The sequence below is a fragment of the Streptopelia decaocto genome (assembly GCF_964273445.1).
Source record: "Streptopelia decaocto genome assembly, chromosome: 7".
In the NCBI taxonomy this organism is placed as follows: Eukaryota; Metazoa; Chordata; class Aves; order Columbiformes; family Columbidae; genus Streptopelia; species Streptopelia decaocto.
Window position 1 is genome coordinate 57,326,958 of NC_138661.1, and position 15,335 is coordinate 57,342,292.

A 15,335-nucleotide genomic window follows, 5' to 3' on the forward strand; every position below is an offset into this window, starting at 1 on the left:
CAAACAAAGAGTAAAATGGGGAAATAAAAAATTGTTCTTACTTGCACTTTGACTGTTCCAGCGACAACCATGTACTTAGAAGATTTAGCAAATAAAGTTAGATGGGCCAGTAAGTAAGCAGGGAATTACCAAAAATACTGCTGAGCAGCACTATCTAAAAGCACACATGCCTTGCTATGTAATGGGTTAAGGGACAAGAAATATTTATTAAAAGGAGTCTCAGACTAGGAAATTCAGACTTGTTTTGAATTGCCTCAAGAAAGGAACAAGAGGGGAGGAACTGCATGAACCAGAAACAACAAAAAAATTAAGTAAGAAAGAGTCACCACAATTTTTGCTGTGGAAAGCTCATTCATACTTCGTCAGATAAATATTCAGCTTTTCTAGCCAGCTTACAGCCTGGTCTCTCTTAAATCCAGGGATCCAGTAGGTGTACCCAGGCAGCTGGAATACTCTCCATTTTGTCTCTTTTCCATTTTATCTTCCCCCTGCCTTGATTATTTCATTTCTGAATACTCTTGCCCAGTGACCACAAGCAAGACCTGTGACATCTCATTCAAAGGCCAGTAGCTTTAATTTGTCCATCTTCTTGAGCAATGTTTCCATCACAGGAAACACCAAAAATATGGCAATTTTTTCAGAAAATTTTGTAAATTGCTTATATGTCCCTGAGTAAGGCATTGACACTCTGCATTAAGAATTCTTGAAAGTATTCTTTATGATGTTGAAGAAAATCTGTAAAATTGTGAAAACTGTGGAAACAATGACTGTTTAGCCAGAGAATCATAAAGCTGTATTAGTAAATAGGAAGTGACTTAAAAGATTCATTGTCTTTGGCAAGACTACCACTGTTGATTCAGCTGCTGTTTTCAATGACAAAAGACTGGGATTTTCAAGCTCAAGCCTTAAATCAAAGAGAATAAAGTATTTTTAAAGGAGTGAAGGCAGAACTTAATGTGAACATATCTTGATTATTCCTCATACTAGTTAACTCAAACTTATTTTGCCAAAATCAGAATAATTATTATTGGAAGAGTTTATTTAATAAGCAGTAAGAAACCCGAACAGCAAGTTACAGTTTTATTCAACACTGCTCAGAGAAGTAAGTAAGTCTGAGATAGGGTATCTGCCTGTTTTCTGTGCAGCTGTTTCTCATGATGAAGTAAGTTCAGAAAGGTAACAGAGCTCAAAGCAGCAACAGATCACTACAGTTGTCAGGCTGCTGATTGGATATGATGTCTTTTAACTACTTTGATTATGAAATCTACCTGGATTCTTTAAAAAAAAAAAAATGTATATATATATATGTATATATATATACACACTTACCATTAAAGCAATCCTCTCCAGTCTGCAAAACTAGACACTTGGCACTGGCTGCGATTGCTTAATGACAAGGCGTTTAGTGTAAGCAACACCCATGCAGCAGGTATCTGGAGTATGGCCTGCACACCAATCGCCTGACACACGTCCTCCCATACCAGGGCACAAATCGTGCAGAATTTTCTGTTTTGAAGATTATCTACAGAAAGGAGCTTTTATGAGGCCTCTCGCATAGTTTAACACCAGTCATTGATCTTAGCTCTCAGTCCAGACCCAGATTCTTCCTTGGGTACTATAAAACAATGGAACATGAAATATTACACTAGGTGGAATATGTTCAAGAAGAGGAAAGGGAGAAATAGTATGTTAGTAAACATTATGCTTTTATTTATATTAATTGCCATTTTTTAAAGGCCATAACTTCTTTCAGTTTGGACAACCTGAAGCTATTAAGGACACCAGCTGTGAGTTACATAGAAATGTTTCTCATTGCAAGACATCAATTGGTCATGAAAATAATCAGAATAACTAACTTATCTTTGAGGGAAATTTGAAAAACTCACTCTGGATCCTGCTCGCCTGTCAAAACTTCTTTCATTTCCCTTGTGACATTCTCACAATAAAATATATGGTTCACAAACCTCACACTCTTCATGACAGAAGAAAAACTTTCTATAATTTGACCTGTATTTTCAGCCTCCTAGGGGAAAAAAAATCCTATTTTGTAATCTTGCAACAGAGATTGTCCCACATTAAGAAAAACTGTTCATATATTTGAGGGATGCTTAGACTTCCCCTTTCTGGCACTGGCTCCATAGTGGGTGCAAAGGAATGGATAGGCACTCACATGGACAGGATTTGTTCACTGTGCTGAACTTAATTTTGAATGGAGGAATTCCACAGAAGGTCAGATTCTTGGTGTTTTAGCTCGCACAATTCCCAGAGTTATCACTGCACTGTCATAGCTTACAAGAATGAAAGAAAAAAATGCATGACTAAGGAACAGAAAGAAATGTATTTCCCCTTTTGTTCCCTTTTAATCTTTCTAGTACAAAACATTAGAGGTATTAATTTAAATCCCGTAGCAACAGCTCTCATGAAGTCTGTTGGTTCTTACATTTGTAAAAACATACCTGCAGTAGCTGCTGGGTGTTTGAGTCCTTGATCAGCTACCTGGCTGAGTCAATTCTGCTGGTGGTTCAGTTTAATCCAGAGTAAATTGCATGGTATGAGGCAGGCAGCATGCTTCAGTTCTAATGCAAAGCAGAGCAATCCACACTGCATTTTAGTTACTGTAATAAAGCTAGCTTATCACAGAAACTATATATGACTGATATTCTCAGGAACAACACAAAAAAAATCTTCAAACTTACTTGACAAAAATGTTTTGACTTTGCAAAACAGTATAGCTCACTAATATTTTACAGAAAGTCTTGTCATTTTTTAAACTTTTGCTTCTCTTGTCTTAACCTTATATCCAGAATTCATTGGGGGTGGGGGGGGAGCAAATTATGCAAATGGTTCTATTTAAGGAGATAAAATAATTTAGACCCAATAGCCTTCCAGTGCAAAATATAAAAACTTTTTGAAATTACTGTTGTATGCAAGAAATTGAACTCAGATGGAAAAGGAAGTAAAGTTTACCTAGGTATTCTGAAATTAAGGCAGAAACAGAATGAATCTCATTTACAGACATAATCAGCTCAGTTTAATTTTTAATCAGTCATTAAAAATACCATCTAATAAGAACTCATCCCTTTTAAACAGGTTAATAAAAAAATAAGCTCAGTGGGAAGTTCAGCATGCTTCACTGTACTCAAAAATACAACGTTTCTTGTTTTATATCATAGCTTTACTATCAAATGGCAAGAGACATTTAGTAATGATGTCATGCGCATACCAGAAAAAAATTCCAAAAGATTAACGGGTCACCTAACAGCTCAAAATTCCTTGCAATTAAAAAAAAAAACAAAACAAAGCTACCCCTTCCTGATTTTCCATTGTATTTCATGGTAGACACTTTCCTGTCAAAATGTTATGGCTATGTCTTGGATCACTTGCTGGATTCCCTAAAGAAAAGAGCAGGCTAGTACAGTATTCCACAGCACAGTGGTTTTCCACAAGGCCTTCCTTATCTTCACACCAGTCAGTAGTACTCATAGGGCAGGAAACTGCCTGAGGCTCTTGGCAGCTGAAGATAAACACAGAAGGGACAGGTTTAAAAAAGGCAAAGATTTTGCAAAGGGAAAGAACCATATTTTCAACCTTTTTAAGGTCTTAAGGCTTTTAGCCACTATGATGCGAACCCAGTCTATGGCTGAAACGCAGCTGTTTTTTCAGTAAGACAGGCTGATCCCACTTAGAGTGAAATGTAACTCAGTGAAAATGTCAAGTGACGGTATGATTCACATTAAACTAAAACATAGTTTGGTTCCTTCTTTAGTGTCAAAGTTCCACCAAAACGTTGGCTTTATACAGAATAGAAGGGATTTTACAACAGTATCTGTTATTGACCAGAAACTCAGACAAATTTTGAGAAAAGCCTCTGGACAATAAGTAGTAGGTAATTTATTCTGAGAGCTTATCTGCACAAAAAAAGTAACTATGCAGAAACACAGGCTGTAAATCTACAGTGACTTCACACTCAGTAGTCCAGGGGATACTTGCTCACGACACCTAAATTCACACTCAGGTTTACCATGGAATAAATCCCTTGGGTAGATGTCCTCTGAGATTATAACCACAGCAATAAAAATAATCACCGTTCGGTTTTAAATGCCAATAAAATACACTTCTAGAGTAAATTCTAAATAACGAAACAACTGCTGAAGCTAAATGATCTTACAATAAAGCTGCAAACAGAAGTTATATTAATTCATTTACCTATGTAAAAAATACCATTTACTATGCAGCTCAGATTTAAATAAAGACAAATAGTGTATCAATAATATTTACTATATATTTACATGTAATACTGTGATGAAATGAAGGAGTCAATTAGCATGATGTTACAAAAAGAACAAAACTCTTTAAAGGTACCAGTACCTTTCACATTATCACATTTATGGAACTGTTCTCTTACATCTCAATGATGTATCATACAATGAGTTGACATGAGGATACAGACAAATAAACCCCTGAATTGGAGCATATGGTAATGTGTCAACTCCCATTTCAGCAAGATACTCCAGAGGCACAACTTAAAGCTTATAAGCAGCACTGGTTTCAGTAGGATAAAACTTATATGCACACCCCAGGTCCTTGCTGATCAGGGCCTCATTTGGTGGGATTCCACGGACAATACAACAAACCACAAGAGTTATAAGCATACAAGGGGATGTATCATATAACTTATTCAGTGAATATATATACTTTTACTTAAAGGTGAATCATAGCTGGCTGCCTATTGCCAGTTACTGACTAACCAGACAATGGAATCATCCTTTCAATTTTAAATACATTGACACATGAGCCTTCTGTTACGTGATGCTTTGAACGTTATTTGGAATCAGCTCTTTAATAAAAACAGCACCAATTTGTGTATGTGACCTTTCTAGCTAATTGAGCTGCAATGGAAAATTTTATACTCTTTACATATTGCTTGAGAAATGGTAATATTACACTGCTTAAAGTCATACTTTTATATCACTTTTATATCACTGAGAGTTTTCTATAACCATACAATCATTTTCTTAAATTGGCAGGATAAATCTATGCAAGTGAAATATTGACAAAATAATCAACACTAAAAAAATTAAAATTAGAACTTGAAGTCATAAGCCAGCCACAATAAAAAAATCTAGCCTGCTCTGTCCCTTCTTATATCCTCTTCCAGAATTAAATTGTACAGAGGACAAGAGGGAATGATGTGACACTTTGCCTTTGTTAATCCAGTTAATAAAGCAGTTAGTAGGTTCAAGTATTTAAGTCCACAGAGCACTAATAAATAGAAGTAAACAATCAGGATGAGAATGAATATCATTGTACTTAAAGTACAGCAAAAAACCTTTATTTCTGAGTGAGCACCGTTATTATGCTATTATTTTGGAACTAAAAAATTGTTGATGAGAAATGTAATCAGACCAGATCACATGCAAGCCTACAGAGAGTGTTACAAAACTGCACTGAATAATTAAGGTTTTTTTCTTGCAAGTTTTAGAAAGCATTATCTGTGGTTTATGTCTACATTACAATTTTTGCTCTGCAGATAATCAGAGCAAAATGTTATATCTGTGTTTTCACTTCCCTCATCCTGAGGGCCCCACAAACACCCTCTCAAAGTAAACCACTTATGGTTTGGTTACAAAACTATATGCAGTACACTTCTGAACACAGTTCCTTGCATTTTAGAAGGTGTTCATTTAAAGACATTCTTATCAATTACAAGCCTCCCCTTTAATTGCTTAAGATCCAATAGAAAAGCAAATGTACAAATATCAGAAGTGCTGATCCTGAGATGAAGTATGGGAAATTCTGGTCCAGTTTGATCCTTATTCAAACTTCTGTTTCAGTTTCTTCTGGAAGACAGCTGGTAGGATGGAGAGGATGGCTAGAATCATCAGAACAAACACAGAGTTCCAGGAAACAGCTTCCCCTGCTGTCGTAAGTTGGTACAGCGTTGTTCCTGCCTTAATGGCTACAAAAGACGGTGGTGCTACACCTGACGCGGGGAATTAAACAACAGCTTGTTAGGGTGAAAAACTGGAAAAAAAACCCAAACAAACCACATAAATCAGTCATCTAACTTTTAACACCAAAAACTGCAGACTTGTACTTTTTTTTTTTTCTTTAAAGAGGGGTGTAAAAACACTTCTCAAAAGACCTTTCTTTATGCCATTTTTTATACTTCTAACACCAACTCAAAAACAGAGGACTAGGAAAAGATAATAATCTCTGTTCATTATACTCTGCAGATTTCAAGTTGTCTCTCTATAAACTGATTTAAGTTCATAAAGGAAAAATACAAATTATGTCCTAGCCAGATTACAAAGTATTTGTAAAAATATACCAATTACAAAACCAAAGTTTTAGCACTACATTAGTTAAATTATGAATTCCCTCCTAAGAAGGTATGTTATGATGAACAAAACAGAGTGGGAAGGGGAGAAAATCCTTCAGATTGAGATCACATACATCCTCACACAACTATGCTGAGCTCAAAATATAAGTTTATAGAAGTATTATGCAGTGGACCAAAAAGTTACTAATAAAGTGTTCATGTAATGTATGTTTCCTTAAGCAAGTAATTAAGCCTGGGCTCATTACCTCTCATCCAGTACATCAGAATAGTCCTGACTATTAAAATCTTTTGATGGTATAAGCCACACACATCGGAAAGTACAAAAGCAATATTTTTGTGTAAACTTCGCACCGCCCAGTAGGTGGTGATCTCTGCCGAACAGCATGTACTGTCTGATGCAAAGAATATCCCTTTTTCTGGCTACCCCCACACTGCAGTTCACTAGCCAGAATTCTTACCTAAAAAAGTGCCAATGAAAAATACTTTCAATGGCACATTAATGACAGGAGATGTTATATTGATAAACCAGTTGGGAAGAAAAGGTGTTATTCTCAAAAATATTATGTAGTTAATGAGGTGTTCTCTGTGTCGTTCAACCTGCCAAAACAAAACCAATGAAACAAAATCAGTAAAATTATCCCTGCCTTGAAAATACACAATGATTTTACTAGAAGAGGTTTGTTAGGGGATTTTTATGTGTATCTTTTGTAGACATTTACAAGTTGCAAACAAAAAAATCAGTTAAACAATGAGTGACTCAATGAAGAGTCATCAGTGAATCACCTGTTAAATAGAACTGAAGTTAGTCTAGAAATACCAGTCTATGGTAGAGCGTGGTGATGATGTGTCTGAATCAGCCACCTTAAACAGCAAATAAATAATTTGGCACAGCAGCACACCTAACCCTAACTTTAGTGCAGCAAGCCCTGCCTGTCTTAACTGTAGCCCAGTCAACACGGCCAGCTTGCCATCATATTTCTAAAGCTTCTGTAGGAACTATCAATGAAGTTTGTCCTCAACTCATTCTGTCTTAGCTCATAATCAAACTTGTAACACTTACCCAGGTCATGGCTCTGAAGTTTATCAGGTGGCTGCTGCCAACAGAGTTGCAAAACCTATCTACTCATACATGAAAATGCCTAGCATTAACATTTACCCAGGCGCAACCACAATAGCCCCAACTTTATTTACAGTCTTCATTATATTCTCAAGTCTAGCCCAGCTCCTTACACTAGTACTACAGAAAGCCTTTTCTCCTTCCAGCCTGGCTTGGGCACATCAGCCCTCTCAAACAATAACTGTCACCTCAAACCAAGTTATATGGATAGCAAAGCACTCACCACTTCTGGCCTCTCCTGGCAGGCCTTCACTAAACCTAAGCCTAAACACTGCATGATCATATGGCCCCAAACAGTTGAAATCAAACCTGGTCTGACTGCAATTCCATCTCAACTCTCATGTAGCAATTCACCCCAGTCACAACCCTATTTTTCCTCCAACTTTAGCTTTAACTGCAACACTAAAGTCAGTAACCCTGCTATTGTTCAGTAATACCACTGTGGTTTTTTTAATCTTAGTGAAGGACAAATATTTAAACATTAATTAATCCCACATATAAAACATCTTAGCACTCGAAATGCAAGCATGACAAGTCCAATTAACCTGGAAACAGTGAGATATGAGCTGCACATATAATTACATATGTAGTTCTACTAATGGAAATAGTAACCTTTTGCTACTCAGCGAACAGCCTCAAGATTATACTGCAATATTAAGCTTGACCTGGGTCAAGGGTCAAAACACTACTATATTATTTAATAAGGTCAATTGTCCCAGGCACAGCTCAACATCTTATCTAGTGACGAACAAGTTTAAGATATTTTTATGCAATTCAAAAATCTTGACCGGATTACAGTAATAAGTTGTGCTTCATACTTGCAAAGAAAAAAAAAAATCTGTTTGAACATGTTTGAGAGTATCAAAGCAAGAGACATGAGGTCAAATACTAATCACACTATGATTTTGTACTGCAAAAATCTTTAACTTCAATTAACTTCAATTAACACTTGCTGAAACTATTACCAGATACTGTAAGAGAAAGTTTCTAAATGCTCCAACCACAATAACATCTTCAAACCAAGATTTTGCAATTAGACATACAGCTACAGGTTTTCTTCCCCTATAAAAACACAATCCCAGCTTTCATTAGTTCTGATGCTATTACTTTAAATTGAAATTGGAGAGGTTTCCTATTGACATTAGCTAAACTGGAGGGGTTATCAGTTGCAAACTCTTCCTAGGTAATAACAACTTCCTCGCAGGAAATACCATAAAATCAGGAATACTCCCCACTGTTTAAAGACACTCAGAGAAAGTAACTACACAGTGTCAGAAAGGAGTAAGAATCCATTCTTTGTAACTAGACACATAAGCACAAGACCCCCTAGTTTTCCATGCCATTCCACTATACATTTTCTGTCAAATTTCAGCATCTCTAGAAACTTTACCTGTTCTGACCATTTTACTGCTTTTTCTGTTAAATATCTGTACACAACAGGACGTCCCACTAGGTATGAAAGCATATAGCAGAATGAAGCTCCAAGTCCTGAGCACTGGGGGAAAAAAACAAAACACAAATGAGTAGAAACGGTTTACCTTCTATCCCTACTAACTAAACCACAGAGCCTGCTTCTATGTGACCCTTCTTTGAGGCTGAAGGGCTTTCCTTCTGCAGCAGGCACACACCCCCTATGAATGTTATTGACCCAAGATGACAGAGGACAGTTCCTTTATTTGCAAGGCATTTAGATTGCAGAAGCAGACAGTGTTGATTACTTATCAGTTAATATCAAGTGCTTCTGCAGTTCTGTTTTAAGATTTTTGAACAGTGAAAGTTTTGCAAATAAGGGGCACAATGGCATTAAAGAGATTCAAACTTGGAAATTCGTCACCTTGGTCCTCAATTTTCTCGTTCTTAAAAACTAAGGCTCATTATGACCGCATCTTTTGTCCATGATATTTTGTGAAGGTTGTCAATAACACATTTCGTATCTTAAATTAAGCTTTGTGGATATTTAAGCCATTTTAAAATACATGTGTTCTGTAGCATGATAATAAAAATTGAGTCATCTTGTTCTGAAATTACATTTGGGTTCTGGTGGATACCAGACAAATTTAAAGTAAACTCTGGCTGATTTACACTCAGAAAATTATTAATAAAATTATTAAGAAAACTTGGATAAACTGTTTAGTTTTTTTGATCATCACCCAATGCTACAGTGAATTTTGTGGGTAACACCATTCTCACAACAGAGATGAATGAGAACTCATTAATTCCTCAAACTAAAGTATACCCCATTTCACTCAGATTCTGACCATTTCAAACACAATTCAGATGCTTGGTTGTATTCCAAATAGATAGAAATACACACCCTCACAAACTGTTTTCCATACTTACCAGACAAACAAGAAATAAGGCCAGCGGAAAAGGATAAAGAAACCCTGACAGGATACTGAGAAATATAGACCCAGGAATAGCAAACGTTTGTAAGCTGGATGCATCTTAGTTAAGGAAAAACGAAATTAAAAAGCCACCAATTCTTAATTTTATAAGCAGACAAGATACATATTACAATTTGAAAACACATAAATAGGTATAGCCTCTAAAGATCTTTACCTCAAAATACCATTTGTATAGTAGCACAAGAAGCCCGAGCATAGAGAAACAAGAAGTAGATTTATCATTACACATACAAAAATCAGTCACTAAATAATAAAAGCTGTACTACATTTTTTTGTTTATCTGTGCCACAATTGACACTGGGGATTTATTGTGACATTACAGAAAACACATATTTCTGATTTTACATTGTTGACTAGAAAGATGCAGATGTCAGTTATTATCTCTTAAAAGTTCACAGAACTGTCAGAGCCCATAACTACTGGGAGTTTCATGGAAGACTGACATTTATGAAGGCAACTACTGCTTCCTTACAAACAGATATGGTGCAATTGCTAAATAACTAGGATACATCATCATAATTTCAGCCAGAATTTTTCAAAAAGGCAAAAATTAAGTTTCTGCAACATACGTGAACAGGCTGTTGAGCTTAAGGCTCGCTAGGCATACTTGAAACTATGATGTAATGCCCCCAAACAGATATCTTATGAAGCTGCACACTATTTTATCTGAGTTGAATTGATTGAAATATCAAAAAGCCAAATAATCTCCCTTAAATTCATTACAACCAGAACAGCTTTTTCTAAGAAAGTGACAAAGTTCTGAGATAACTGTAACATGATTCTCAACTGATCACAGTCTACTGCTGAGATCGTAAGTGTCGTCACATCAGCTGTTATAGTAGTTCAATAAACAGCCAGTTCTGTTCTACTTCTTGTTAAGGTATAAACTAATATTTTAATTCTCTTCATAAATCTATTATTTGTGAACTACATTTAAAAAGATTGAGCTAGAGGATAATTATTAATGGCACATTCAGCACTGATTTTTCTCAGTTACAAAAGCCTTCTGCATTAAACTATGAAACAGACCTCTTCTCAAAGTTATTAACCTTCAGTTAAGAGTTTCAGTTAGGAGTGTGTTTAATGATTAATTAATATATTCAGCACTCAAGAAAAAGAAGTCAACACAGAACACAGGTAGCCTTTGTGTCTCCCTAGGCAGAAAGCACTTTTTGAATGTGGGCACTGCAGGGATCAAAGAAAGCTCAAAACACTTTCCTTCAGAAATGCTGTAAAATATGCTGTAAATTACCCTTATATAGCACTTTTGAACATCTCAAGGAAGAGCACTGCACTAGTCAGTTTTCCTTGAGAACCAACAGTAATTTCTAACTGGCAATTCAGTTTGCGTTTTTAAAAGTTAGCATGAGACTAAAATGAGACCAAGTCTAATATCAAAGCTAAAAATATTGTCCATAACAGACAGTCAAGGTGAAGCTGCATGCAAATTCCCAACAGCATTTGCTACTATACCTGCATTCATCAATTTCCTTCTACTCAAGGCTTTCTTACAGTACAAAAAGCATACTGAAACACATAAGAAATGGTTTTAAGTTCGAAGATGTTAGAATATTTGTGTCACCCATGATCAAGAATTTATCACTTTGTATTTTTCAAAGAAATATGATTACATGAAGACTGTCTTTAATATCAGAAGAAGGATACAAAATATACGTGGCAAAATAAGCCACTAACACTTGAACATAAAATGTGTCCTTATATTTGGACAGGACTTTTCCCAAAGCCTTTGCATCGTCCATATCTCTTGGAACCTTTATACATTCTCTTTCTTCTCTGGGGAAAAAAAAAGGCAAAAAAAAAGCAGGAATGGTGGTAAATAAAATCAAACAGTATAGTAAAATTACTTACTGAATATACAAACAATTAGATACACTACATTACTAAACTACAACCTCAGCAAACAGACCACATGATTATTGTTGTGATCACGTTCTCAGATGAATACTTAATATTTACAGTGTGTTTTATATCAGAAAAAAATCAATTTTAGGCATTTGCAAACCATTTTTTAAATTCATTACAATAATCTGTTTCATTTCTAGGACTCTCTTTTTCTTACCAAGTAGTGATCAAATAGAAATAATTACTCAAACCAAACACTGGCAACCGAACAGCAGTCAATGTTTCAGCCAAAACCAACTGTAACTGCCTCAATGCTAGGGTCATAACATTTGAAGTGCAGCAAAAGCAGCAGAGCTTTATCTCGCAAACAAAGCTTTAAGAGCAAAATCTCATGTCACACCTTAATCTGGTGCAACCCTGGGCAGCACAGTTGAGTGTCCTCTCTTCCTCTGTATCAGACTTAGTGATTGGACTGTTGCAAACTGAACTTGTTGAGCAAGTTAATCAGACAGAAAATTAACTACTAAAAGAAAAAAAGAAAGTTGTCAGCAAGCAGGCTTCCATCTCGTCAAACTATCTACCTCTTCAAGACAAGTACTAGATGCAACAAAAATGAGAAAAAGAGAACGTGAAGCTTAGATATGAAGGAAGAAGGATGTCTCCTCACGACACCCTCTAGTTATACCAGTGCACAAGGAACATCTCAAGGAATTGTGCACAAGGAATTTTAAAACAGCCCTACCCCTAACCAGGCATGTTTTGGCTCTCAACTGAAGAAGGTTAAGAACATAGTGGACTACCCTTGCTAATGTGACAGAGGGTATCTTTTCAAAATCTGGTATCTCAGCTGTGCAGCAGAAACCCTAGGCCAAGTACAACTCTGTTTACACATATCTTACTGGTTAGCATTTCAATTTGAGCTTTGTATCCTGACACTCTACGTTATAAACTCAAATTCCCTTTTTAAAAAAATAAGGCTATGTCTATAATTAACTAATGTCAGTTTAAAAATAACTTAACCCCATGAAGGCTCCTGTACAATTTCATACTGAATGAAAAGCAAACAAATTAATCTCTCCTGACATACTTACTCACTAAGTTGTGGGAAATTTTTATATACCAGGAACATAAGGAAAGCAGCTGATAAGAAGATGGACACTAAAATAAGAAGTGATGTCCGAGCTGATCCACCTTCTGCCTGAGCTTTCCCTGAAATTTAACAGAAAGGAAGTTAAAAACACAACAACAACAACTACAAAAAGAAAACCCTCACATCTCACAACAGATTTCAAACTTACACTTTAAGGAAATGTTAAGGTAAGCTCTCTGTGGACATTATCTTCCCACCAATTCTTTCAGTAACATATGCAACACATGGCTCACATTCCCTGAAAGCTTCCAAACAAATCTGAAGTTCTTATACTGGCAAACATCCCATAGAAGTTCTATGATCCATAATAATTTAAGCCTCAGTTAATAAATACATTTGTAAAGAGAAAAAAACAGAGCAAAACTAAGGAAGCCATACATAATTTTCCTTTTTTGCCAGAAACCTTCTGCCAGTCTAGTGTACTCGAGATTTAACTTGAAGTTAAATCTTCAGTATGTACAACGCAACTTTGAAACAAGCTCATTAACAGATTTTGGGTTTTTTTCTCCTAAGAAAGAACACCAGGCAAACCCACCAGCCAGCTAGGTGAGACACACGCATTAGGAGAAAACATATGTAAACACACACACCAGCCTGGCATATAAAGATTACCATTCTCAGACCTGGGAACTACACATATTTTATGCTCACATAAAAATCTTGAATATGTCTATAGAAGTTTTTATTAGCCTTTAAATTCTTGTGTAAAGGAAATAATTAAGAGTGCAATAAGTGACAAAATAACATTTTAGGCCTCTTCTATACTTTAGATTTTAGCAATATGACCGTATATATGCAATACACTGATTAGCACAAATGGAGCTATATGCTCAGAAGAATTTTAAAGACAGAAATAAACAGTAAGAACTCTCTGCATCCACACTAGGGTGTGCATGTATTAAAACATCCTCCTCAGACACTGCTAGGCTAGCACAGCTTTGCAGGGAGCATCAGTCTTGGTCACCTGCAGAACACAAAAAATGCCAAGGCTGTATTTTGAATTGTGGGTGCCAGTGGCATGATTACAATGCCAACATTCGAGTGGGTCAGGTCGCTCTGCCACCTGACTGTTGTGAAACACAGCAAAAGGATGATGAAACCCACAGACAAAACGCAGCCAGCTGGCCAAGCTGGCAATTTTACTGGCTTCAACGCTTTTTTGCCTTGAGGTCAGCGTGATCCCACAGGTGTGCACTAGCTCTTCTAAGGCCAAAGGAGGAGAAGGGAGTATCCATGTATCAGCTACAAGTGTGAATAACTCAGCAGTGGTTATTTTAATAACATTTTCTCCAGAGACAAAGAAAAAATAAAACCAAATAATAATAGCAATAATAATAATAAAACAACTAAGAGAACGCAAATGCAAAATACAGCAAACTGCACTTCCTGACACTGCCACTTTCTGTACTGCCATGATGTGGAATAACACACGAACCCACGCGTGTTTCCTCATCACGTGTAGGGCGGGCAGCTGCTCCATTTCGGAGGGCAGGGGCTGACAGGCCCCGCGGCGGGAACCCGCCTCACCGCGCCCCCCCCCCCCCCCACTAGCCGCGCTGAGGCGGCCGCGCTGCCGCTCTCCCGCCGCCCGGCCCGGGCGGGCGGTTGTTTGCCCGTTGCCAGGATGAGGTCGCGCACCCCCGCCGCCCCAATCCCCCAGCACCTTCTAGAAGCTGCCGCTGCTGCCTGCCGCTCTCCGCCGCCGTCCGCTGCGCCATGGTTCCGCGCTACCCCCGGGGCTCGCCGGCCGGCGAATCCGGCCCAGGCCAGGCCTCGCCGGCACCGAGAGCCGCGGGAAGGAGGCGGGACCGGCCGCTCCTCCTCACCCCACCGGGTCGCGCTACCGCCCTCGCCGCCGCACGGCGCATGCGCCGCTCCGGCGCGCCGCGTGTATGAGGGGCATTACGGGCTTGCGCTTTTCTGCTGTCATATACGGGACCACGTGTTGGGCTTCACGTCGTGAAATTAGGCGGCGGGTTAGTGACGGTGCATACGGTAACGCCTCCTGTCGGGGGAAGTCCATATGGATATATACGGTAATAAGCGGTGCGCGGTGCCCTCTGAGGGCAGCGGCGCCATAGCCCGGTTGGAAAGAAAGGCTGATCGTTCCTGCAGGGCAGCAGGATAAAACCTCTCGGCGGGCTTGGTTTACCTCGGTAATGGCGTGAGGCCTGGGAGCGGCTTTACAGCTGTGGATGGGGCTGGGAGCTTCCCTCACAGAGAGCGCGGCGAGAAGCGCTCGGCCGTTGGGGCGGTTGGGCCCGCGCGCGCCCCGCGGTGGCGGCTGTGGCGGGGCTGGGCGGCTGTGGGGCGGAGCGGCGCTCACCGGGGCGCCGAACAGCGGTGTGTTTTGAGGAAAGCTTATTTGCTTTTTACATTTCGTTTTTTAGTTTTTTTCGAGCCGGTTTGTTCCTCACTTTCGAGAAGAAAGCTTCAGTGCGCAGTTTCAAATTTTTT

At 38.2% G+C, this 15,335-nt stretch overlaps 1 protein-coding gene across 2 annotated transcripts; it reads right to left on the minus strand.

Annotated features, from left to right (window-relative positions):
- Positions 1–3,021: 3,021 nt before the first annotated feature.
- On the minus strand, positions 3,022–14,748 carry TMEM41B (transmembrane protein 41B). Of its 2 annotated transcripts, none has more exons than XM_082058691.1 (7): positions 14,542–14,748; positions 12,820–12,937; positions 11,531–11,659; positions 9,801–9,894; positions 8,851–8,955; positions 6,802–6,940; positions 3,022–5,983 (listed from the first exon to the last, which is right to left on the minus strand). In XM_082058691.1, the coding sequence occupies exons 1-7, from the start codon at positions 14,594–14,596 to the stop codon at positions 5,814–5,816; spliced, it is 810 nt and encodes a 269-aa protein (XP_081914817.1). In that variant the 5' UTR covers positions 14,597–14,748; the 3' UTR covers positions 3,022–5,813. The 2 variants fall into 2 exon arrangements, with proteins under 2 accessions (XP_081914817.1, XP_081914818.1); XM_082058692.1 differs by lacking the exon at positions 14,542–14,748 and adding an exon at positions 13,027–13,087.
- Positions 14,749–15,335: the final 587 nt, after the last annotated feature.

Bases quoted from the DNA above. Each gene is read 5' to 3' on its own strand.
- TMEM41B (XM_082058691.1), bottom strand. From the start codon at position 14,596: ATGGCGCAGCGGACGGCGGCGGAGAGCGGCAGGCAGCAGCGGCAGCTT. The intron at 11,660-12,819 runs GTAAGTATGTCA...TTTTTTCCCCAG, and splicing joins AATTTCCCACAACTTAGTGA to AGAAGAAAGAGAATGTATAA. The intron at 6,941-8,850 runs GTAAAGTTTCTA...TTGTTTTGGCAG, and splicing joins CAGTAAAATGGTCAGAACAG to GTTGAACGACACAGAGAACA.